This window comes from Peromyscus leucopus, chromosome 6, assembly GCF_004664715.2.
Source record: "Peromyscus leucopus breed LL Stock chromosome 6, UCI_PerLeu_2.1, whole genome shotgun sequence".
Lineage (NCBI taxonomy): Eukaryota > Metazoa > Chordata > Mammalia > Rodentia > Cricetidae > Peromyscus > Peromyscus leucopus.
This window is the reverse complement of record NC_051068.1, coordinates 37,004,066-37,029,434: the sequence shown is the minus strand read 5'-3', so window position 1 is coordinate 37,029,434 and position 25,369 is coordinate 37,004,066. Positions and strand designations below refer to the sequence as shown.

At 44.3% G+C, this 25,369-nt stretch overlaps 1 protein-coding gene and 1 non-coding gene across 4 annotated transcripts in view; one reads left to right on the top strand and one right to left on the bottom strand.

Annotated features, from left to right (window-relative positions):
* Window positions 1-434: 434 nt before the first annotated feature.
* Window positions 435-593, bottom strand: LOC114701972. Its single transcript, XR_003735906.1, has one exon. It is a non-coding gene; the product is annotated as a U1 spliceosomal RNA (small nuclear RNA).
* Window positions 594-5,589: 4,996 nt separating this feature from the next.
* Window positions 5,590-25,369, top strand: part of Wwtr1 (WW domain containing transcription regulator 1) — a 123,799-nt gene continuing 104,019 nt past the window's right edge. Inside the window, exons 1-2 of one of the 3 annotated variants that reach the window (XM_028882153.2) lie at window positions 5,590-5,771; window positions 6,217-6,651. In XM_028882153.2, coding sequence (XP_028737986.2) covers window positions 5,605-5,771; window positions 6,217-6,651 — 602 coding nt within the window. In that variant the 5' untranslated portion in view covers window positions 5,590-5,604. The other 2 variants (XM_028882152.2, XM_037206610.1) reach the window with 2 other exon arrangements.

Sequence of the window (25,369 nt, the reverse complement as noted above, 5' to 3'; positions counted from 1 at the left end):
ACCTTGCTCTGCAGCCTAGGAAGGCCTTGATTTTGCAATCCTCCTCCTTCAGCCTCTGATTAGCAGGGGCTAGAAACTTGCACCAGTGCGCTTCTCTGCCAAGTGGGTTTCCTACAGGGCAGTTGGACTTCTCTTGAGGCGCAAATCTGTTGAAGGTGCAAAGGCATCCACCTGCCTAGGGGAAGGTTTTGGTTGGGAGGCACTGATGTAGCTTCACTCTACGGTCTCTTTGTTAAGTTAAATCTGTGGCCCTGCCATATTTAAGTGGACAGGATTACTCAAAGGGAGGACTAAAGGAGGGTGGCCCACTGGCTTCAACAGGTAGTCACAACTTTTGTGTGAGTTAGGGAGGTTAAATTACTTGTCCTTTGAAGGAAGGTGGAGCCAAGTACTTCAAAGCTTCTATTCTTTTTTTCTTCTTCTCTTTTTTTATTAAGCAGAAAGCGAGAACACAGTACCCCACTACACAAGTTATGCAGTCGAGTTTCTCACATTTGGGGCAAATCGTGGGGGTCAGAACATCCAGAGTGCAATGAATAGGCCTCCTTCTGGGAAAACCACCTTCGTGTTCATGGTATCTCCCCTGCTTGTGTTCTCTGGGTCAAGACACAAAATGTGTTAATTGCTTTAATTAAAAATGTTGCTTTTATTGTGGTTCGAGACAGTCTCATTCCGTAACCCAGACTAGTCTAGAAGTTTTGCCAATCCACTGCCTCAGCCTCCCACGCGTTGGGATTAGAGGAGTGAGTCACTGTTCCTGTGGGATCTCTTTTATTTTTAGACAGTTTCTTGAAGCCCAGACAACTCATGACACGGCTGAAGATGACCTTTAACTTCTGACTTTCCCGCCTCTGCCTCTCTAGTCCTCGGACTACAGGTCTGTCCTGCTAAGCTGGGCTTATGTGGTAGTGGGGTGCTGAGGTGAAGGCAAGTACGCGACCGAGGCACAACTTCAAGCTTTGCTTATGCTTTGCTATTTGAGAGTTTCACACTTACATATGATGCGCTTTGATCAAATCTCCCCCCATCCCCTCATCTCCAATTCCTTTCCTTTCCCTCCCAACATCCCGTGCTCTTCTTTTAGACCCACTGTTTCCACATTGTGCTGCCTGTACGGACATGGGTGTGGGACTGACTATCCACTAAAACTCTGTAGGTACCACATCCATGAAGAAAACTGTCTCTTCCACTGCTGCATCAACTGTCAATAGCTCTTCAGCTAGGGATAAGACTTCATGAGCCCTTCTTTCAACCATGCATGGATTTGGGCTGGCTTGCTCTTGTGCCATGCCTGGCTCTAAATGTGGAGTTTTGTGAAGCAGGTACTATTATTTTCCTGAAACTACAAAGGAGGAAACAAAGGACTAGAGTGTGTGTCTGAGGCGAGTTGGGTAACTGAAGTAATTATACTTTTTTTTTTCTTTTAGACAGGGTCTTATTATGTAGCCCTGTCTGTCCTGAAACTCGCAATGTAGACCAGGCTGGCCTTGAATTCACAAAGATCCACCTGTCTCTGCCTCCTAAGTGCTGGGATTAAAGGTGTGCACCCCTAGGCCCAGCCAAAAGAAATAGACTGTCTTAGGGTTTTACTGCTGTGATAAAACACCATGACCAAAGTCAACTTGGGGAAGAAAGGATTTATTTCATCTTACAACGTGTAGTTCATTATCCAAGGAAGACAGGGTGGGAACTCAAGGCGGGAATCTGGAGGCAGGAACCGATGAAGAGGCCCTGGAGGGGTGCTGCTTCTTGGCTTGCTCCTCATGCTACGCTCAGTTGGTGTCTTAGCAATCGGGATCATGGGTCTAGGAGTGGCACTGTCTGCAGTGAGCTGGGCCCTTCCAGATCAAGCATCCATCAAGAAAATGCATCACAGTCTTGCCCTCAGGCCAATCTGGTGGGGCATTTTCTCGGTTGAGGTTCCCTCTTCCAAAATAACTCTAGATTGTGTCAAGTTTAAAAAAAAAAATCAAGAAACCAGCCAGCACATCAACAGCACCATGCTACCCTTTATAGGTAGTGGACATGATAGTTGTCATTTAAGCTATTATTGTGACAGGTTCTCCTGCCTTAGCTGTCCCAGCGTTTGGACTACAATGCATGCCACTGTGCCTGCCTGAAGATGATAATCTATCTGCTTATGAATGGGACACTCTGGAGTTAGCAACTATTTCAGACATTTAGGACAGTGTTCGCTGCTGTCCGTTTCTTGAGGCTTGGCAAGGAATAAAGGTTGCATCCTTGCTTAACCAATCTTAAACTGGATTCACCCCTTTCTGAGATAAGAACCTTCTTGGAGGAGCTGGAAAGATGGCTTAGTGGTTAAGGGCACCGAGTGCTCTTCCAGAAGTTCAGTTCCCAGCACCCACATGGCAGTTCACAACTGTCTGAAACTCCAGGTCCAAAGGACCTAACACCCATGGCAAAACACCAAAGCACATAAAATGATAATAATAGTAATAATAATAATAATAATAATAATAATAATAATAATAATAATAAATTAAAAAAAGAAAAGAACCTTCCTGGAATGGGACTGGCCTCCAACATCATCCCATCAGCCCTGCAGCTTCTGAGTTAGCAACCTCCCCATCCCAGGCACACTTCCTCCAGCCCGACACTTAATTCCTTCCCTTTTGCAAAGGTTCCGCTTCCGGTGGAGGGAGCCTCAGTGGCTTTCCTCCTTCCTCTCAGTCCTAAGGGTGGAGAGAGGACTTGCTACCTGGTGGAGAACAACAGTTTCGGATGCCCAGAGGCAGCCAACCACCCCTGCTCACCTTTGGGAGGCTATCCGGGTGCTTCTTAAACTCCGGGTTGTGATCTCATATAGGTTTCATAATTTATTGTGGAGCAGGGGTCATGAAAATTTGGCAACTGTAAAAGATTTCTGATGTCAGGCCGTGGCCAACATGGCGAATGCCTTTAATGGCAGCACTTGGGAGTCAGAAACAGGCCGGTCACTGAGTTTGAGGCCAGCCTGGTTTACAGAGTGAGTTCCAGGACAGCCAGGGCTACACAGAGAAACCCTCTCTCGAAAAACCAAAACCAAAAAAACAAACAAAGTTTTTGGGACACACACACACACACACACACACACACACACACACACACACACACACTGGGCCAAAAATTAATTCAAAATCAAACATCATGGATCTGAGTTGTGTTTCTGGCTGTACTTGCCTGTATGGCATCTCGTGACTTTGCAGTACTCTTGGTTTTGAACACACAGCATGTGCACTTGGCTCCATACACGCTGGCACACCATAGCACACCAAGGAACACGGCTTGAACCGCTACTGCTCAGATTTGCATTGCAGCGTTCTTACTGGGTACACAGTGTTCTGCTTCTACAGCAACACAATGATTTAATTATGGAAAACACACAATGTTTTTCTACCATCGTTCCTCAGTATGTATCATATTAGCGTATCTTCGGGTCATACTGTGGTAGAATGTTTGGTGTTAAAAATGACTGTTTGAGTTGCTGACTTGAGTTTTGCAAGAAGAAGAAATCATTAAATGAAATTTTCGTTTGGAACCAGGACAGAACTTCCAACAGTTTCTGAGAAGGCCCTAAGCATACTTCTGCCATTTTGTACTACACCAGACTCAGGACTAGCAGATATAAAATAAAAAAGTGAAAAATATTGAAGATGCGCTATGTCCTGCAGTATTAAACACTTGAGTTCTTTATATAGAAACAAGCATATTCATCTTATTTATTATTACTAGGGAATGATCCTAGGTAACTCTTCTGTCAGTGAGCTATAAAGACACAACCCAAAGCATAGTTCATTGTCTTTAATGAGTGGCAAAAATCTATATATACCCAGAAATTGTTTTAAAATCAATTTGTGATTATCAGTAAGTGTTTGATTTGCATGTATTTTATACACCTATATAGTTAAGGGCCAGGTAAACATTTTTTTTTTTTTTCAGGAAAAAAGGGGCCATGAGTGGAAAAGTTCAAGAGACCTTGATATGAGGCTACCCTGTTTTTGCCCAGTCTGTGAGGGGCCTGGAGTCACAGTTCAAGTAATGGGAACTAGACATGTAGTTCACTTTGGGATAGGATACAGTTATTCAAGGTGTGGGCTCAAAATTAAAAAAAAAAAATTATTGTGTTGGGGAGGGGCTCATGTGGAAGCCAGAGGACAGCTTATGGAAGTTGGTTCTCTTCTTCCATCATGTGGGGTGTGGACATCGAACTCAGGTGGTCAGGATTGCCCTCAAGGGCTTTACCTAGCTGATCCAGAGTACTGTCCACTCTTCCATCTCTTAAAGTAAAAATTTTGGAGTGGCCTTGCCTTTGTCCCTTCAACTTTTTGTTAGGTAATAGGCCTCTTCATTTTTCTATAACACTGCCGTCAACTGTGGACTTAATTTTGACTTTATTTTGCTCTTTAACAAGGTGAGTCACAATACCTGAATTTAATATAATTCTTTAGACAAACTTGTACCCAGCCCAGGCTAAGCAAAGTGCTTTACAAGTATTGCCTCATTTAGCTTATCTAATAAACGTCTATTCGAATCTGTGGGTCGGGTAGGGGCTTCCTGGAATTTGACTTAACAAGGTGGCCACCCTTTCTTGGAGAGAGGCCGCAGGAGAGAAGGAATAGAGTTGAGCAGCTGGCAGTGGGGAGGGCAAGACCGCCTCCCTCTTCCCGGCAGCTGTCTTACCAGGCCTGACCTCCTTTCCCCAAAGGCAGGCAGGGGTCTCCACCTCTGGCCCAAGTCCAGTCGGTGGGAGGGTGGGTGGCTTTTTTCCGGGTCACTGGCACACCCTCTCTATCCTAGCCACCTACCCGGGTTCCATCCCAGTTCCAGGCTCCCTGGAGGGACTCAGGGACATTCCAATCCTCCCACTACCCTCTTAGACGCCGCGGGAGGAGGGAAGGGGGCGCAATTGCTTGGTCCTTCTAGAACCCAGCTTTGTCTCGGCCCTTTTTCAACCCCTAGTGTCCTGATTCACCCCGTAGAGGAAACGAACGATTGATGAAAGGCTTGAAGGTTGGTCGTTTACAACCGACTCTTTGGCGAAGCCGCATCTTCATCAACAGCGGCACTTTTTGGACACCGTCTGCGCTCTTGCAGACAATTGAAAGCCAAACCGCCAAGTTGCCTCCTCACCAGACCAAATATGGTCACAAGCGCTAAGCAGCCTTCCGTGGAAAGTCTGGCCTCGCGGGTGTCTCCCTGCGCCAGGGTGCGTCCCGGCTCAACCTCAGGCAGATCCGCGCCCCGTGCCGCGTTCCGGGTGCGGGGGCGCTCCCCTCAAGGCGAGGGCACAGCGCCCTGGGCCGACCCTTTCTGGGCCCTGGCCCCTCAACAGCGTGCCCTCCGTTATTCTCAGGCTTGGATTTTGTCCATAACCCCTTGATTTAACAGGCTTGAGCCATTTTCTCTTTGATCCCGCCCCAAGTCAGTGGTAAACTCAAAGGAATGCAGATAGAGCGCTCGGCGGGAGAGGTCGGCGCGGCGGGGCGGGGGCACGGTCTCTCGCCAGCCCCGAAGTGCCCAGCCCACCCCCGCCAGCCGGGCCGGCATGGGAGGAGGAGGAAGAGGAGGGGCATGGGGCAGGCTGGCTCCAGCCAGGAGGTCATGCATAATTCAACAGCTCCACTTTCGGCCCGCCTCTTTCCTAGGGGTGGGAGTTTGCAGCAAACTTTGTTTATGGGACAGTCCGGGAGCCTTGGCGGCCGCGCTCGTCTGCGTCTTCGCTGTCGCCTCCTCGCGCAGTGCGAGCGCCCGGGGCCGGCTCCGGGGATGTAAGAGTCCAAACCTTCGGCTGCTGGGAATCCGCTCAGGATCTGCCAGCCGGGGCCGGGTTCCAGTTCGCTAGTTCGGGAGGCACCCAGGCTCGGCTCCCGGCGTGTCCAGGTAGCGCCCGCCGCGCCCCGCACCCTCCCGGGCGCCCGGCTGTTCGGCGTCGGCGGTCCGGACGCTTGGGATCGGCGGTGGGTGTGTTGCTCAGGGGAGGCTGCGACAGGGCCTGATGCAGGCACCCCTATCTCCTCCCGCTGCTGCCTGCTCAGGGGAGCTTCTTGGCTGCGGGAAAGTTGCATAATCTCGGAGGCCAGGGGCGCCCCCTCCCCCACCGCTGGTCCCTCGACCCGTGTCTAACTGTCTCTGCGTTCTCTCTCTGTCTTTCCTCGGGACCCCTCCTCTGACTTGAGCTAAAAGTTTGAACTGATCTTCCTTTTTCCGTTGCAGAAAGATGAATCCGTCTTCGGTGCCCCCTTCGCTCCCGCCGCCAGGGCAGCAAGTCATCCACGTCACGCAGGACCTCGACACGGACCTCGAAGCCCTCTTCAACTCTGTCATGAACCCCAAGCCCAGCTCTTGGCGGAAAAAGATCCTGCCAGAGTCCTTCTTCAAGGAGCCCGATTCTGGATCGCACTCGCGGCAGTCCAGCACCGACTCATCGGGCGGCCACCCCGGGCCTCGACTGGCGGGCGGCGCGCAGCACGTCCGCTCGCACTCGTCGCCTGCATCCCTGCAGCTAGGCACTGGTGCGGGCGCCGCTGGAGGCCCTGCACAGCAGCACGCGCATCTCCGTCAGCAATCCTATGACGTGACCGACGAGCTGCCACTGCCCCCCGGGTGGGAGATGACCTTCACGGCCACTGGCCAGAGATACTTCCTTAAGTAAGTCAGCCGCAGCCAAGAGGGGCATAGTTGCCATACCCAGTTCGTGGTGTGTGCGTACGCGTGTGTATTTGAGAGACAGAGCGACTGATTGAGACTCTTCCAAGGTTCTTCAGAGATCTGCAAAGTTGGAAAAGTAGGGAGTGAGTCTCTGGGAGTTGGACTTGACTAGAAGCAGAGAGCCAGTTTTTGTGATTTTAGGCCCTTAGCTCCCTCACTTAAGTTAGCTAGCTCAGGGCCGGGTCTATTAGCATAAGATAACAGGAACATTGGGAGACTTTGGAAGAGGAGGATCTGCCAGTGAGTAGGTGGTCTGAGTTCTTCAACCACTCAGGAAAAGCAAGCCAAAAAAGAGCACAGTGCCTAGTGGGTTTATTCCTCTCCCAGCTGGTGATGTAATGACCACACAGCACAGTGATGTAATTACCAACTGCATTGTAAAGTAGTTATGGGTTGGACCAACAAATTGTGTGGAAATTGGGTCAGGAGTCTTATTATGTTACACTTGGTAACCTAGAATACCATCACCTCAGGAGTGTGCATCGTCATCCTTCATATCACATTGGTCCAGCTTTTGGATGTAGTGAATTTTACATTAGATTCAGTTTTTGGATTAGGTTGTACAGAAAAAAAAAAGTATTTTCAAATGTTAGAAGAGATTGGCATTCCTGAGGAAAAAAACAGGTTGGAACTTGAATTGTTATCAGAACCAGTGAGGCCATAGGGGCCAGGCTAGCAAAGGCCTACATGGAAGTTGGGGCTGAACGACTTGGTGCAGAATCACTTCAACTTGGCTAATCTTCACTGCCAAAAGGGGAAAATGCCCACGGACTCACATCTTAAAGTTCATCTTAGAGTCCCATTTCTTTGTTGAAGTAGCCTTGTTTCAAAAAGTTCAAATGTAGTATAGCATGTACTCTTTTAAAAAAGTTTAACTAAACTCCTCTTTGGCTTTAATCTTTGATCCTTGGATTGGTGAGGCCCTAGGAAAGAGCATGTGGTGGTGGATGAGGTTTGTGCTGGTTGTCTTTTCTTCCTTCTCCATCCCAAAGCTGTTGACATCTTGTGCATATTGAGATTTAGTTTGCTGGGCGGTGGTGGCACACGCCTTTAATCCGGCACCTGGGAAGCAGAGGCAGGCAGATCTCTGTGAGATCAAGGCCAGCCTGGTCTACAAAGCGAGTTCTAGGACAGCTGGAGCTGTGACCCAGGGAAGCCCTGTCTCCAAAAACAAAAAGAGATTTATTTCATTTTATGTGTATGTGTGTGTGCCTGGGTGCATGTACCACATACAGGAAGTGCCCTTGGAGGCCAGAAGAGGATGTCTAATTCTCAGGAACTGGCGGTGTGATCTGCAACCCCCTCCCCTGATTTGGGATTTGGGTGCTCAGAACTGAACCCCAGTCCTCTGCAAGAGCATCAAGTGGTCTTAACCACTGAGCCATCTCTCCAGCCTCTTGGGAATGCTTTTTGTTGTTTTTATCTTTGTTTTGGGGGTTAGTGTGATGCATCGTGAAGCCAACTCAATGGCCTTTTATCACAGCTGGTGTAGACATGTGAGCAGTGCTTTGATTTCTCAATAGTGGTAGAAGTCAGGTATATGATGTATTAGCATGACATTGTGCTAAGTTTACAAAGGAAGACAGTTTCCGTAGTGTGTACATGTTCAAAATATCATTATGTATTAAGTTCACTTGGGTAAATACAGCTGTATGTATTTCACCCTGACCTTTATTAAACATGGACTTTGCAATAAATCTAAGCAGTCTCAATAATTTTAGACTGTCCCTTTTGGTCTCAGATTTTTAAACTGCTCATGAATATGAAATAAGAGCTGGGATTGCCAAATGTCTGTGGGAACATAGACAAAAATGGCCTCTAAATAAAAACAAATTCTTTTCTACATGTCTTTTTAAGTGGTTAAAGTTGTGATTTAGGGAACAAATAGGAGTTAGCCCTGTGTCTAGAGAAAGTTGCTGGGACCTGTTTCTGTGCGCCCGTGCAGCTCCGGGCACTCCTCCAGCTAACCCAGAGTGCTCCTTCATTTCATTCTGAGGAGCCGCTGGAGTGTAAACAGTAGGCTGGCATGACCTGATGCCATCCCTGGAAATTTCTAAGCTAAGTGACTAAGAGAATTTAGGGAATTATGTTTTTGGTGAGTATTGTCTTGTAGAATAAGCAATCTGCCCAGAATCCTCCATGTCTTTTAGACCTTTGCTTGAAGTTACCTTATAGGTAAATGTTCTGTGTCACATTTTGATTTCTCGAACTGGATTTCTCTTGAACTCTTGGTCTATTACTCAGCTTTATCATCTGTAAATGGGGCTAGCAGAAGAATCCCTTTGTTGACTATGGGGAGCCTAGGTTTGTTATCAGTCAGAAACCAAAGGAATTTAGAATTGACAAGGACCAGTTTGAGGCTTTTAGTGGCTTTTGTGTTTCTTCTTCTTTTTTTTTTTTTGGCTAGAGGAGGCTGAAGATGTGATTTGGCAGAAGTCATGTTATCTGACAGAGGACCCTGACAGAATGATGTCTCCATCTATTTTGAAGCAGGTGCTCTCTTCCCTTCCTAAAGACCCCCTTTTGCTCATGTCACCAACACAGCTGAACAGTGGCTTTAGGGGATGGAGCCTAGTCCTCTAAGGGGCTTTTAGCTGTCCTCTGTCATTTTCTTAGGTAAGCTAGATCATTTCTAGGTATATGATGTCATCGCTTTCTGCTTTTTTTTTTTTTTTTTTTTTTTTAAGCAGGGTCTCACTTTGTAGCCCTGACTGGCCTTCAACTCATGGATTTGCCTGCCTGTGCCTCTGAGTATTGGGATTAAAGGCAGCCCTTTCTGTTTCTTCTTAAAGGTTGCTTTTTGGGTAGTCACACCTTTTCTCTGGTGTGGCTACCTTTAAGATAAGAGAGGCAAAGCTGAAACCTGGTGATTCCTCTAAAACCCTGAGTCCACCCGAGTACAGCCTGGCTCGGTACTGAACCCACTGAGGAATTTTTTTTTAAGCTTATTTTATCGATACCTGAGAAGGTCAGAGTTTCCAGATTCAATTGTGGGCAGCCCAGCATATATGCTGGGAACCCCAGTGCTCCGGGAGAGCAGCAAGCATTCTTGACTGATCCATCTGTTCAGCTTTCCTACTGAGATTATCATTTTATTTTTAAATTTCTGATTATAATGGAATACAGGGTTTTTGTGCATGAACCATAAAACAGAGTTATAAAGAAAATGATGACCTTCAGTTAACTTTTTCAGTCTTTATTCTATAAATGTTATTGTAGAAAAGTAATAATTCCGCTAGAGAAAAACTTTCTCCTACTCTTACATACAATAACATTGCCCATTCTTACTAATAATTGCCACATTTTACTTTTTTTTTAAAATAAAGACAGGGTCACTTGATGTAGCTGTGGCTGGCCTGGAACTCCTGCCTGTCACTGCCTCCTAGGAGCACTAGGATTAAAGGCATGGTCAGCAAACCCTGCCTTTTCTGATATGTATGTTAAAATACATTTTGTTAGTCAAACTTTTTCACGCTGGTCACAGATCTAGTAGTGTACAGTCGTCTTTGGTTGAACAACAATGATTTCCTTCGATCCTCAGTGCTCACGGATAAGAACCATTAAACTTTTAAAAATTGTATCTGTAGTTGATTGGGTTTCCTCTTTAACCCTCAGGGATAGACTGATAAGGTAGGGAGAGCATAGTTCCTTACACTAGTTTTTTTTTTTTCCTCTGAGTTTGTTGTTTACATGTTGTTTGCCTGTTAATCATCTTTTTTTTTTTATTTATTTGCTTTTTTTTTCAACTTTTTTTTTTTTTTTTTTTTTTTTTTTTTTTAATTAAAGTCGGGGTCTCATGTATCCCAAGCTGTTTTCAAAGGCTGAGAATTACCTTGAACTTGTGATGGGTATTCCAGCCTTTCCTCCCGGAGTGCTGCTGGGATTTCAGGCACGTGCAACCGTGCCTCATTTATATTGTTGAACCCATGGTTTCATGCATGCTAGGCAAGCACTCTATCAGCTGCACTGCAAACGCAGTTTGTCTCTTTTGGTAGACTGTCCCATTCTTTAAGTCGGTGATGTATGGCTGACTGCTGGTTCTTCCAGGTTGCTTGCTCACAGGGACCTTCCATATTACCGGAGCCAGGAACCTATGACCCGAATTTGTGCTTTGTCTAAATGGTGGTGAGACAGGATCTCACTGTGTAGCCCTGGCTATCCTGGAACTTGTTCTGTAGGTCAGGCTAGTCTTGAACTCACAGAACTCCCATCTGTCTCTCTCTGTTTTCTTATTGCTGGGGTTAAAGTGGTGTACCAATAGACTCAAATTCTTTCTTCTTAAGACTCGTTGTTACCAATTTTTTATTTATTGTATGTGTCTGTGTGACTGCCCTGTGTGTGCTGGTTCTCAGAGGCCAGAACAGAATGGCAGGTTCCTTGGGGCTGGAGTTAGAGGCAGTTGTGAGCTGTGAGAGTTAGGAACTGAACTTGGGTCTTCTGGAAGAACAGCAAGTGCTCTTAACCACTGAGCCTTTTCTGTAGCCGTTCATAATTCTTAAAGCTGAGAATCCACAGTCAACATTTCTATGATTTGAATTCCATAAAATGATTAATTTCCTTATATGTTAGTCAAAATTGGATTTTATGTATTTATTGCTTTGGTTTTTTTTGAGACAGCGTCTCTCACTATACAGCCTTTGCTGGATGAGAACTCAGTCTGTGTAGACCAGGCTGGCTTTGAACTCAGAGATCCAGCTGTTTCTGCCTCTGAGAGCTGGGACTAAAGGTGTGCACCACTTGGCTGGCGTAGACTGAAGTTTCAACTAGCACTTGTTTCTGACATTATAAATCCTTAACCAAACAAGAGAGTATATCCAACCCACAATGAAATGGAGTTTTTTCTTACTCTTCATTGATTAAATTTACATCCCCTCTCCTTCATATTTTGACCATAATTTTTTGAGACATAGTCTCATTCTGTAGCCCAGGTTGGACTCAAGTCCACGATGATCCTCCCATTCAGTCCCTGAGAATTTGGATTATAGCTTTGAGTGACCATGCTGGGTTTCTGATCATGATTCTCTTTCTTTCTTCCTGAGGGAAAACTTTTTATTTCTTGTTCAATTACTATATATTAATTCTCTGTAAGAATAGTTCTTATTGTGACATTTTCATACATGACTGCCATGTCCTGTCATCATATTTACTCCCCATTACCTCTCTTGACTTCCCGTTCCCCCTGATCCTCTTCCCCAGCCAATCTCTCTTCGACTTGCATGTCTTTTTTTTGAGACCCAGTGAATTTCACCTGGGTTGCTTACATGTATTCGGGAGGGGTTATTAATAGGGCACGAGGGCCTTACCAGTGGTGACATCACTCACTCCCCAGCAACCATTAACTCCTAGGATCCCCTCAGGGAGAGATCGGCCCTCATGAGCTCCACCCTCTAGCAACTGGTGACTTCCTTTAAATACTCAGGGAAGGTGAACCATGATTTTCTAAATGATTTTTTTTCCAGTATATCTAAGTAACTTTTAATGTGTTTATGTATTATTTGCCCTTATGATCTTAGACATATTCTGTGCTCTGTCCAGTCCTTCTGGGCTCTACCACTGTGCTATGTAATCAGTGTATTGTGTCAAGATTTGAATCCATGTGTGGGTGAGGTCTTCCAGGGCTTCAGATAGAGGAGTCCTTGTAGATCCTGTAAAGGACGAAGGGGAGTAGTCAGAAAGGCATTAGGAAATGTTTTAAAAAAAAAAAAAAAAGATGCCTGGAAGCCAGGAAAGAGCATGTCAAGAAGGAGGAAGGAACCTAGACATGTCCAGGGAACATACTCCTCACTGAGTCCACTCTCTTTCTTGGGCTATGGCAAAGACCGGAGCCTAGATCATATGCTAACTTAGTAATGTAACTTTAGAAAAGAGAAAAATGAAGATTTCAGGTAGGTGTAGGCAACACATTCTCTTATGGCCCTGCAAATATTCTTTTTCGTCTCTAGTGTCTCCCACTCGGAGGGATTCTCTCACTTTATAGGTTTAATGCTTTGTGGAGAGACCGTCCATTTGCTTAGGCACTTTCCTAAAGTGAGATCTGAAATCAGTGTTTTTGTAACTAAGTTACAAGATTTGAATTTGGGGGCTGGAGAGTTGGCCCAGTCTTGAAGAGCACTTGCGGTTGTTGAGAAGGGCCCAGGTTTAAGTCCCAGCACCCACATGGAGACTCAACACCTCCTAGGGCACCAGACATGCTTGTGGTGTACAGACAGACAGACAGACAGACATGCCGACAAAACACTCATAAAATAATAAAAATAAATCTAAAAACTAGATTGGAATTCAAGTCTTACCCTAATTGATACAATAATCACTTGTCCTGGCCTCCATTCTCAGCTTTTGGCCAATTAGTTTGTAGCACGTGGGACCGCTCTTGTTGGGGTGTCTCATACTAAATAGCCATATAGCCATAAAATAGCAGATTATGTTTGGAGAGTATCATTTATAAGTTCATAGTTCTGGAACTCTAACTGTGGTTTTGGGGGAGGGTTTGTCTTTCCTGTGTTTTTGTTTTTGTTGTTTCTCAGAACTCACTAGTGCTTGGCAAGGAGAATCTGAGATTAGTGCAAGTAAACTCTCCAGGCTGTGTTTGATTGTATCAGACTGAGCGTGGTTACATTTTACAGTTAAAGCTTACATTGTGGTTCAAAGGCTGACATGGAGCTGGCTGGATGGCTCAGCTTTTAAGAACACTGACTGCTTTTGTCCAGTGAGGACCCAGGCTGGATTCCCAGCACCCTGGTGGCTCACAACTATAACTAGAGTTCCAGGGGATTCTCTTCTGGCCTCTAGGGACACCATACATACATGCAAGCACATAATGATGATAATGATAATAATAATAATGATGATGAGCAATTACAGGCTATTTTATTTGTTACATTTTGCCAATTTAGGAGCAACTGAGAACTGTTTGGGATTTGTATAGATATGAATTTAATTGGAGGGGTCAGGGTTCATAAAGGAGACAGTTAAGTTCTGTTCATGATGTTCCTGAAGTTTTCTGTTTTTTTTTTTGTTTTTGTTTTTGAGACAGGGTTTTTCTGTGTGTAGCGCTGGCTATCATAGAACCTGCTTTGTAGACCAGGCTGGCCTACAAAGAGAGATCTGCCTGCCTCTGCTTTTTGAGTGCTGGGATTAAAGGTGTGTGTCACTATGTCTGGCTCTGAAGTTTTCTGAACACATTCTATAGTGTAGTTGTCCTCACTTGATGAGTCTTTGTTTTATGTACTGTGTGAAATATAAGCCCATGTATGTGAAGCTTCGGGAAAGTATGGATTTTTTAAAAAATTATATCATCTAATGTATATTTGGCTAACTTGTGCAATTTATCATAAAATCCAGTCATGAATGTACATTGGAAAAACATGAAGAAATGAAAGCTAGTGATCAAGTAAGGAGAGGCTGCTGGGAGCTTAAGTTATAACTAAGTGTAGTATTTCTTTCTTTCTCTGTTTTTTTTTTTTTCCTCCCCCACCCAGTCTTTAATAAAGTTATCCCATTGGTGGTGTGAGACAAGTTCAGCTTGAGTTACTGATGTAGCAGTGTGCATTTTGCAGGTGAAGATGGTGAGGGTGGGCTCTGGCTTTGTGGACAGCTCTAAAGGAAGGCCTCGGGACTGTGGTCCCCTCGGGACTGTGGTCCCCTCGGGACACAGCGCAGCCTCTGTTCTTCATGTGCCTGTTGCTGGAATTGAGTCATGACTGACCAGCTAGGATGCGAGAGCTCTTACACGCAGGGGCAGAGTGCAGGGTGGTGGTTGATTATGGAAAATGGGGTGTCAGTGTCCAACAAATGGCGTTCTGTGACGAGTTAGCCTGAATCCGACAGGTGTTCTCAGTTATGTGCTGTTGCAGCCTTCTGTAATTATTAGCCATAGTGATGTGAGTCAGGTGGTGTTGCCCCAGCGCTCTTCCTTAACCTGTTAATTGGCCAGTCCTGGTTAATTGGTTGAAAACCTCTAAAGGACGCAGAGTTCCTGGTTTCACGTGCATCAGGATATCCAGCTTTACCTCATAGGTGTTCAGGGGGCTCCAGGACAATTGTCTATGCATGCCCTAAAGCAAAGTGTCATGATGGAGTTTGAGTAGTTTCTGCAAGGTCCTTCTTAGGCCTGGTAAACATCTTGGGTGATTCATGCCTGCTGTATGGAACCTAGGATTGAGAGCTGCAGGAAGAAAGGATTATAAACTTGCCTATGAACATGGAGGTATAAAATTATTGTCCTGGAATTATGTCAGCTGAAAAGATCTACTGATACTTATCACAAATGAATTGTTACTACATTTATTTTCTTCATAACCACACCTTGCCTGTGCCACACTGTGAGTGGAACTTAGGACTAATTGCAGGAATTGGTTTTCTCTTCCTCATGTGGATCCCAGGGACTGAATTTAGGTTGTCAGGCATGGTGGCATGTGCCTTTACCTGCTGAGCCATCTTGCCAGGACCTAGATGTGGCTGTACATGTTATAATGCACATGTAGATATATTCAGAGACAAAATTATTTTCTAGCCGGGCGGTAGTGGTGCACACCTTTAATCCCAGCACTCCGGAGGCAGAGGCAGGCGGATCTCTGTGAGTTCGAGGCCAGCATGGTCTACAAAATGAGTTCCAGGAAAGGCGCAAAGCTACACAGAGAAACCCTGTTTCGAAAAACCAAAAATAAATAAATAAATAAATAAATTTTTTTTATACCAACTTATTGTTGCACTAAAGAAAAATCAGGTTTTTAAAACATTCATGTAGAAGCTCATATTTAAATTTTGATGAAATGTCCTTTTAAATTTTATTTTCATTTTTTAAAAATTGAAAAGATTCTTTTCTTATATAATATACCATGATTATTGTTTCTCTCCCCTCTGCCCCTCCCAGTTCCTCCCCCTTCTCCTCCCCTCCTGATTCACTCCTTTTCTGTCTCATGAGAAAAGATCTAAGAGATAACAACATGACAAAATAAAATATAGTAAGATGAAGCAAAAACCATCATTGAAATTGGTCATAGCAACTGGAGGAAGTCACAAGGGTCCCAAGAGCAGGCACAAGAGTCAGAAACACACTCAACACACTCATTCTCACAGTCAGGAGTCCCATAAAAATACTACGCTAATCGCTATAACATATCCGCAGGGGACCTGGTGCAGATGCATGTCGGCCCTGTGCTCGCTGCTTCAGTCTCTGAGTTCATAGGCTCCCTGCTTACTTGATTCAGAGGGCCTTGTTCTCCTGGTGTCCTCCATCCCCTCTGGCTCTTACAACCTTTCTTCTCATTTTCCTGGAGAGTCTCTGAGCACTGCAGGGAGGGATTTGATGGAGACCTCTAAGACTGCCTCTCTGCATTATGGCTGGCTGTGGGTCTCTGCATCTGTTCCTATCTGCTACTGGAGGGAGGAAGCCTCTCTGGTGATGGCTGGATGAGGTACTGATTTATGAGTACAGCAGAATATCCTTAGGAATCATTTTATTGATTTTTTTAAAGACCAGTAGTGTTTGGTTTCACCCTAGGTCTCTGGGCTATCTAATCTCTGGTTCTTGGTTACCCAAACAGTGTTGGGTATGAGTGTCTTCTGGTGGACTGGACCTTAAGTCAAATCAGACATTGCTTGACAACTCTTACAGGTTCTGTGCCACCATTGACCTAGCATATTTTGCAGGCAGGACAGATGGTAGGTGGGCCAAAGGTTTGGGGGCTGGGTTGGTGTCCACGCTTCTCTTTTGGTAGTCTGCAGAGTACCTTCTCCCATCAAAGACACTGGAATGTGGGAACACAGGGGTGAGGGCTCTAGGCACCGCTGGACTTCTCCTTGTTCAGTGAGTTGTGTCAGTGTTGTTCCCAGCAATGCCCACCTCCCCACCCCCACCCCAGCTTTCAGTTGCAGAGAGCAACCCTTTGTCTTAGCAACAGCCTGTGTTGTTTTTGGGTTTCCATGGTATCCCCTTAGCCGACAACGCCATTGAATGCAACAGTCCCATCAGTGGAAGCCTCGCCTGGCTACAAGAGATGTCCAGTTAAGACTCCACATCGCCCATTGCTAGGAGTTTTTATTAGAAGCATCTTCATATATTTTAGGAAGTTTCCACTGCACTAGGTTTCCACACCATCCTCCAAATGCCCACCCAGTTCTAGCCATCTCTCCCTGCATACTCTCTCTCGCACCTGGTCCCTCACTTCTATTCCCACCCGCCCCAAGTCAGCCCATAAAATCTATTCTATTTCCCCCTTCCAGGTCCCACTGTGTCATGCTGGCTGGCCTAGAACTCACCATGTAGACAAGGCTAATCTCAAATTCGTGGAATTCACCTGCCTCTGCCTCCGATTGCTGAGATTAAAGGCATGGAACGGGATCAAATTCAGATCCTTGGGCTTGGCAGTAAGCACATCTTGCTTGCTCCCCAGTGGTTTTTAAATGAGACAGAGTCTCTTTACAAAGCCCACTGTCCTGGAACTCACAATGTAAACCAGTCTGGCCTTGATCTCACAGAACTCCTGAATGCTGACATTAAAGCTGTGTTCCAGCATGCCTAGCTCAGAGCTGCTTTTTATTAGTACCAAATTATTAGACCAAAAGTAGTTCGTTGGCTGGAAGCAAAACTTGTCATCTGTCATTTTAAGTTCACAGTGGTATGTGGTGCATTCTAACCTTTATCCATAGACAAAGCGGTGGTTTATGAAGATGAGCAGGGGGCAAGCTGTAGAAACTTTAATGAGTCATCCAGGATGACTGTGAATGTGAGAAACAGTTCAGGTTGTTTGCACTTGGCAGTCTGAATGGGCTTTGAGCATGAGGAGAGATTGCATGAAATTATGAATGGTTGATTTTTTTTTTTTTTTTGAATAGCCTTAAGGGGATTTTGTAAGAAAAGTAGCATGATTCTTGTGACAAGTGGGCTATATGAGTAAGGGAGACCCAAGAAGCTGTGTCAGGACCCTTGTACTGTCATGAATTTTCAAAGCTAAATTTTTGGGAAAGTAAGGTAAGGTTAAACAAGTGTGTGGAAATAGAGATACTTTTAAAAGTCTTGAGGTGTTTTGTAGATAGCTTTTGTTATAGGATAGATCATCATTGCTGCCTGGGTTTGCTGCAGGATAAAAGAGCTTCCTTGAAGAATGAATGATTGTGTCTTTAAAAACATTTAAACACCAGCTTGTTGTCCAGACCTAAACACCTTGAAAACAGAACTGTGTCTTCAGGTCCCTTTGCGTGCTGGCTCTTCCTGACAAGCTCCAGCAAGCAGGTGATTGCAAGCAAAGACTGCTTCTTCTCCAGGTATTGCCCGGCTTTGTTCTGAAGTGTGACACTGGAGTGGCCGGCTTTGGATTGCTTCTTGTCTGGAGCCTGCTTGGATGAATTTAAAAAACCTGTTTGTTTCGCCCATCAGCCAACTGGGCCTTACCCATAATTCCTGAACTTTGATTATGGGGGTTATTATCAGACAAGAGTGTCTTTGTCAAGGAGCATGTTTAATACTCTGGGGTCTAGCGTGACTAGCGGATGTAAATTGTATGGAAGTAATTAAATGTGAAGGAAATGTCATGTGGGCTGAATTTAAATGTACAGACTTTGTGGCACTGATTTTGATTTTTTTTCTTTCTTAAACTTATACCAAAAAGGATGGAAAGAGAAAAATAAAGGTTCAGAGAGTTAGGGAAGCAGATACGGAGACTACACTTGTTCTGTGTCTTCTGGTTAAAATCTGAAGTCAAGGGCGGGTATTATGTGAATGCCATTGCCCTTCATATGAACCCTTTTGAGTCCAGATGCCAGGGAACTCGCTGTGCTTGGGAGTGTGAGCCTCTTCCCAGCCAAGTATCTTATCTCCACATATCTGTGTATCCTGCAGGGGAGTGGGTTTTCTACATTATAACACAGGCTTGGAGGGAGCTGTATAAATGACGCCTGTTTCTCCAGTTTTTGCTCCATATTCTGCATAGGGAATGCCACAGGCTTCATACAGGGGGCGGGGGAGGGGGCACTCTTTAGATTTCTGGGCAAGAGTTGTACGTTTCTCTCCTTGCATAGGATGTCCTCTGCCTCTGTGCTTGTTTTTTTTTTTTTTTTTTTTAAGACTTAGCCCACTCCATCTCCTCTTTAACACCATAGTGGACCAAACAAGTAGAAAGCCTCTCCACCCCTTCCAAATCCCCATGGTAATTTAATCTGTACCATGCAATAGTTGGCCATTAATATGTTGTGTAATGCTTATTGTTCAAAGAATGGGCTTAATTTCTCTGACTTGCCATCTGAAAATATGGACTGGGTGTTGTGTTAGCTTTAGCTTTTTGCACACCGATGCAAGGAGATACAGTGTTGCCATTGAATGTTTTATTTTGTGTGTGTGTGTGTGTGTGTGTGTGTGTGTGTGTGTGTGTGTGTATACATGTGTATATGACTGTAGTGCCCAGGGAGGAGGCCAGAGGCAATGGATCCCTGGAGCTAGAGTTGTAACAGTTGTAAACGACCTCGTGTGGGTGCTGGGACTTGAACTCAGGTCCTCTATAAGAGCTTTTAACTGTCAAGCCATCTTGAAATCATCACAATGTCACTGGGCGGTCAGAGATGGACACATTTCGATTTGATGTAATAGTACAGGTTTGCTTTGCAGTTGGGATTGGTCATAGTAGACTCCCCTTGTCTGCCCTGATGAAGGTACTTTATGCTTTATTTTCATTCTTTATTTGTAAATTCCTGTGGATAAGAACAAAATGTTGACCACTTTGTATTTCTCGAGTACCTACTTTAAAACCCATATATATATGATTCAATTAATTCTTGAAATAAATTCAACTGATTTTTCACTTCTTTTGATCATTGATAATTTTCCAGTTGATATTTGTTGAACTCATTTTGTATCCACCGTGCTCAGCTTACTAGGTGTGTATTTACAGTAGATTCCACTCTGTAATATGTTCTACTATTCTTGGTTATTTATTTTCTTTTTTAAAAATTTTTTTATTTACTTTTATTTTATGTACATTGGTGTTTTGCCTGAAGGTCAGATCTTTGAGTTACAGACAGTTGTTAGCTGCCATGTGGGTGCTGGGATTTGAACCCGGGTCCTTTGGGAGAGCAGTCAGTGCTTTCCTCAGACCTCCTCAGACAGAACAATGAGGATCCAACAGAGAAAACATTGCTGTGACTAACACACTGTCTACATCCCTTCCCAGATCATTTTCATGCTCTGTTGGTGGAAATTTACCACACTAACACTGCAGCTTTCACAGACTCTAGTATTGAAACTTCCCAGCAGAGCTCTAGAAGGCAATTTTTGTTTCAAGAGACTTTTTTCAGGGTGTAAAGTAAATGGGAATTTGGGATCTTTGCTGTAATTAAGCAGATTAACTTTGTCAATAGTGAGCATATAATATGTCAGAGAAGCTAGTCAGTCTTGAATATTAAACATAGACTCAAGTTCACTCTTGGTGGACTACCACCACCCATAAATAAACTTGAAAGGAAATTTAGTCAGATAACCCCCGGAGAGACTGTACTCCTGGGAACACCCTATTCTAAATCATATGTTCATCATTACTATTTTCATGTAGAGATTCCCTTGAGATGTTTATTCCTAACATGTCCTGGAAGATCATATAGACTGGCCCAGGAATACCTCTATCCACTGAGCTACCTTGTTGCCCCCCTTCATCCTTTTTTTAAGGGAGAGTTTGATTATCCAAAGACAAGAGACTCAATCAGTTTAGTTGCTAAATACATACTGTATTTGCATGATAGTTTACATTTATTTGCTTTTAGTTCTTTTTTTTTTTTTTAAATGTGTGTTTGTGTGCATGTGCACATACATGTTCAGGTATTCATGATGGGTGGCCTTTGGTAAGGAATAGTCATTATTCTGTTTGTTGCTCTTTTTCTCTCAGAGGCCCACCCTCAATGATCAGGGGTAAGTCTTATTCTTTCTGGAACTCGGGAATGAATAACCGTGGACGGGAGACTGAAAAGGGACCTTTTGATGGGTGGCAGTGAGGCTTTCCTTGCTTCTCCCATTGTCTTCAGGAGCTGGGTCTCCTAGTTCCTGGGACACCTGTACATTGGTTTGTCAAACAGAAACCTCACTCTATGCTGTGCACTTATTTATTTATTCATTAACAAAAACTTTCGTTTAGACAGCATTTCACCATGTAGCTCTGGCTGGCCTGGAACTCACTCTGTAGACCAGGTCGGCCTTGACCTCACAGAAATCTTCTTGCCTCTGTCTCCTGAGTGCTGGGATTAAAGGTGTAAGCCACCATGTCTTTACACATTCTTTTTAATACTTTCCATGTTTAGTCATCCCAAGAATGGTGTGACTGACCTTATCCTCATTTTACTCAAGAAATCAATACAGAGAATGTTTAACTTGGCCAAAGTCATATGCCAGTCAAACCCTGGCCCTGGCTGCCCTTTTCCATCCAGTAGGCCTTGACATGGTTGGCTTCACTGTCTCTCCTCTTCAGGATCTCCTCTTTCCTTCCTGCTTCCCCATTCCTGTTGCCTCCACCCTAGTGTGACTTGGTTGTTCCTTTGTAGGCTGTAATAGGTTGTTCCTTTGTAGGCTGTAATAGCCTATCCTGTACCTTGGTTCCATGTATGTCATGACTAGACACTCCCATCCCATTGTTCTCCAGTGTCAATGAAGTCCTGTCCTGTCAGGGCTGACCTTCCGACAGGCTTCTCACCCTTTCCAATATGAACACTCTGCCCTGCTCATCCAGGCTCACTGTTGGCTGGCCCCTGGGTGGTGCTTGCCTCCTTCCCAGAGTATCTCCACTTCTTGTCTGATCTTTTATTCAGTGCATTCTACCATCTAGGTCCATCTAGGCTTTATTTCCTTCCTGACTGCTCAGCTTTTAGGGTCTTTGCCTCCCCTGAGTCTAATGCTAAAGGTTGTAGATCACAACTTCATTATCTCAGACTTAAAAGTCCAACTAGGTTTATATCCTTTAGTCCAGCACTGAGGTGGGCCCCCAGGAAGGGCACTGAGTAGTGGGACCAGTGGGCACAGTTCTTAGTACCCAGTGAGTTGGACCTGACTATTGGGTTTGTTGCTTGATTTCCTCATCCTTGAGTGAGGAACTTGAAGAAGATGTTAATTTTATTAGTGGAGTTTTAAAAGACTTGCTGGTATGTGATTTAAATGCCGTGTAATTTATGTAAAGTGTATAATTTGCTATTTCCAGTGTCTTCACAGAGACTTGCAGCTATCAATTTTAGAACATTTTCATTACCACGGAGAAAGCCCCTATTAGCTGAACAACTCTAAGCTATCCCCTTTTCTAGCCCCATGGCCACCCCGTTCCTTTATCCTTCCTGGCTCTAAACAAACGGTCACTAATCTGCTTTATGTTTCTCTACATTTGCTTCTTCTGGCCAACTTGTGTAAATGGAAGCCTGCAATTGTGAACTTTGATGACAAGTTTCTTTTCAAGGTTCCTCCATGTAGCACGCAGAAACAGTACTTCATTTCCCTTGTAGCTAAATGATAATGCCTCGTACTGGTTTATTGTAAGCAGATGCATGGTGCTAATGCATTCATCTGGTGATCTGCTGGTGAATATTTGGGTTGTTTCTTTTGGCAGTTTCTTCTGTTTTTGAGAGAGAAGTGGCCTCTTCCTTCTCTTCAGTGGTTTTTATGGTTGCCAAGCGCAGTTTCCATTCACTGCTTCAAGCATAGGAATCTGGGCCTCGTGGTGGTGTGTGCGCAGTGTGGATAGACAGGTCGGATACTTGGCCGTCAGCAGCAGCAGAGAACAGTCAGGGAGTACTCATGAGTTTTGGAGTTAACCATTCCGGCTTGAATCATGGTTCTGCCACTGAATGAGGTTACATAACCAGCAGGCTCTCATTTCCTTGTTTGTAAGGTGGAATCTACTTTTGACTGTTCTCTTAGAGTCAGAGCTATGCTAGAGAGGGCTTTAAGCTCAACCCCTGCAGAAGGACCTTACTAAGGCTGTAAAAACCAGTGTGTAAGTAAATGCATACAAGTTATAAAATGAGTGCTTCAAGTTGTTATGTTTAATACAGTGCCTTTAGCCTTCCCTCCCAAACCACATCAGTGGGCAGGTTGGACTTGCTTATTTTTTATGTGTGTGTGTGTGTGTGTGTGTGTGTGTGCTGTGTGTGCTGTGTGAGTTTATGTGCATTCCATGAGTGAAGGTGCCTGTGGAAGCCACAAGAGGATGTCATACCTGCTGGAACTGGAGTTATAGGCAATTTGAGCTGTCATGTAGGTGTTGGGAACCAACCTAGGGTCCTCTGCAAGAGCAGCAGAATATGCTCTTAACCACAGAGTTGTCTGTCCAGCCCCCTCATAGCCCTTCTTCAGCTTTCTCTAGTTTTATGCTCTGGCCACTGCATCAGGCTATTTGAGAATGACAGGTATCTCCTGTTCCTTGAAAAGATAGAGGGTGCATGTTTTATTCTTTATAGGGACAAGATGGATTGCTTCCTTTGTAGGCTTTACTTAAAGGTTGTTTCATAGGGTGCTGGTCACCCTGAGCTTACTTATGTGATTAAAAATTTTTTAAAGTAATTTTTGTACTTTGTGAGATTGTAATATATTACATCATTTTTCCCTCCCCTTTCATCCTTCTGAACCCTCCCATGTACCCTTCCCCTTCTTTCTTTCAAATTCATGGCCTCAAGAAAAAAGTTTGTGTGTGTGTGTGTGTGTGTGTGTGTGTGTGTGTGTGTGTGTGTGTGTGTTTATAAATTTTGTCTTTTTTAAAAACAAAAGACAAGGTCTTACTATGTAGTCCTAGCTGGCCTGGAACTTGCTATGTCGATCAGACTGGCCTCAAACTAACTAAATCTGCTTGCATTTGCCTCCTGAGGGCTGGGATTGTGGGATTGAAGGTGTGGGCCACCACGCTGGCTGTATATTTGGGGTTTGTACATGAAGCCTGAAATACACGCGCCCCTCCCCCCATAATTGGTTGAATGAGAGATGAAGTGTTCATTTGACCCAAACCGTATTTCTTGGTGTTTGTAACAACCATTCTGGGTAGAGTTGTTAGGAAATTGTAAGGAACCCTTGAGATTGCAATTTCAGAGTTTAGGTAAGGCCTGCCTGCACATACAGGTCAACCATTTTTAAAAATTATTTTACAGTAGGGTTTTAGATGCAGTTAAATGCATATAACTTTTATATTTACAGTCACAGGTCTTTTGAGAGAACGGGGAATAAGGTTTTTGTTTTTTTCTTTAAAAAGTTTATAAATCCAAATAGCTTCTACCTTCACACTCTTAGGCAAATAAAACACTGAGTTGGGTCTGTGAGTCTTGAGTCTCTTCTGTCCTGGACCGAGGCTCATGGGGTAGGTCCTGCCTGAACTCCTGTGCAACTGGTTTGACCTATGCACAGGAACTGGGAGAAGGTCATTTCCTGCTTGACTGTATTTTGTGTAGGAGATGCTGACAAAAGAATATCTTCAAGTCTGTCATTCCCACCACTGGATTGTGACCCTTTGGAATGAAATAGGGTTTAGAGACGAGGAGGGAATTGGTAAGGGGCATTTCATTTGCTTCCTCTTAATGCAAACTGCGTCCCAAACAAGTGGCTGAAGTGAGAATGGACATCACTTACAGGGTGACGTTTGGGCCACGTGGTCTCTGTCTTGGCCCTGCAAAAGGAAGGCTTAGTCATGGAGTCCTTAGCCTTAGGCTTAGGCACCATGAGTCAGCTTCCCATTGTTCCGCTCTGGAGGTTCCCTGACTTACATGTAAACTCCTGTTCTCCTGCCTGAGAGGGTTCAGGCATGTGACCAGAGCATCACCAGGAGCAGCAATCCTTTGGCCTTGCCTTTCTGGCTCACATAGAGCCTAGCACTCCAGTCTGCTTGAAGAGCAAGAGGGAATTTTTAGCATCCTGTTGTTTTGTCCATAAATTAAGGCGTAGTTTATTAGTACAAAAGGGGAGTAGAAAATTTTTAGAATTTTATCTTTTGCTACTGACCTTTTTTTCCTCTTTCTTTCTTTCTTTCTTTCTTTCTTTCTTTCTTTCTTTCTTTCTTTCTTTCCTTCCTTCCTTCCTTCCTTCCTTCCTTCCTTCCTTCCTTCCTTCCTTCCTTCCTTCCTTCTTTTTTTCTTTTTTTTTTGTTTCTTGGGACATTATTTCTCTGTGTAGCCCTAGCTGTCCTTGAATTTACAGAGATCTTCCTGCCTCTGCCTCCCAAGTACTGGGATTAAAGATGATATTACCAATCTTTATATTACCAATGTTCATTTTCAGAGCTGGAGGAAGAAACAAAATTAAAGACTGATTTCATATGTTATTTGGAGACTACTCTTTATAATTATCCTTTCCTTAAATAATTATGTTATTGTAAAAATAATGGAAGGGGATTTAAATTAAAAACTTTTCTTATATCTATCTATCTATCTATCTATCTATCTATCTATCTATCTATCTTGAATCCTGTCACGTGCTAGGTGAGAGCTTTACTATTGAAACCTGGAAATTTCTTTTCCCACTATAGGAAAACCTCATTGAAAATTTCCTGCTAGTATCCACCAAGTGCTTCTTTACACATTTGCATGTGAACTTCTCATCAGGGAACATACTTCCGTAACTAGATCTTACATAGTTGATAAATTGGCACTTTTGTGGGTTTGGTTTTCTTCCGCATGTGTTCGTTATCGGTCTAAGACACGTAGGGGCTTTAATGTG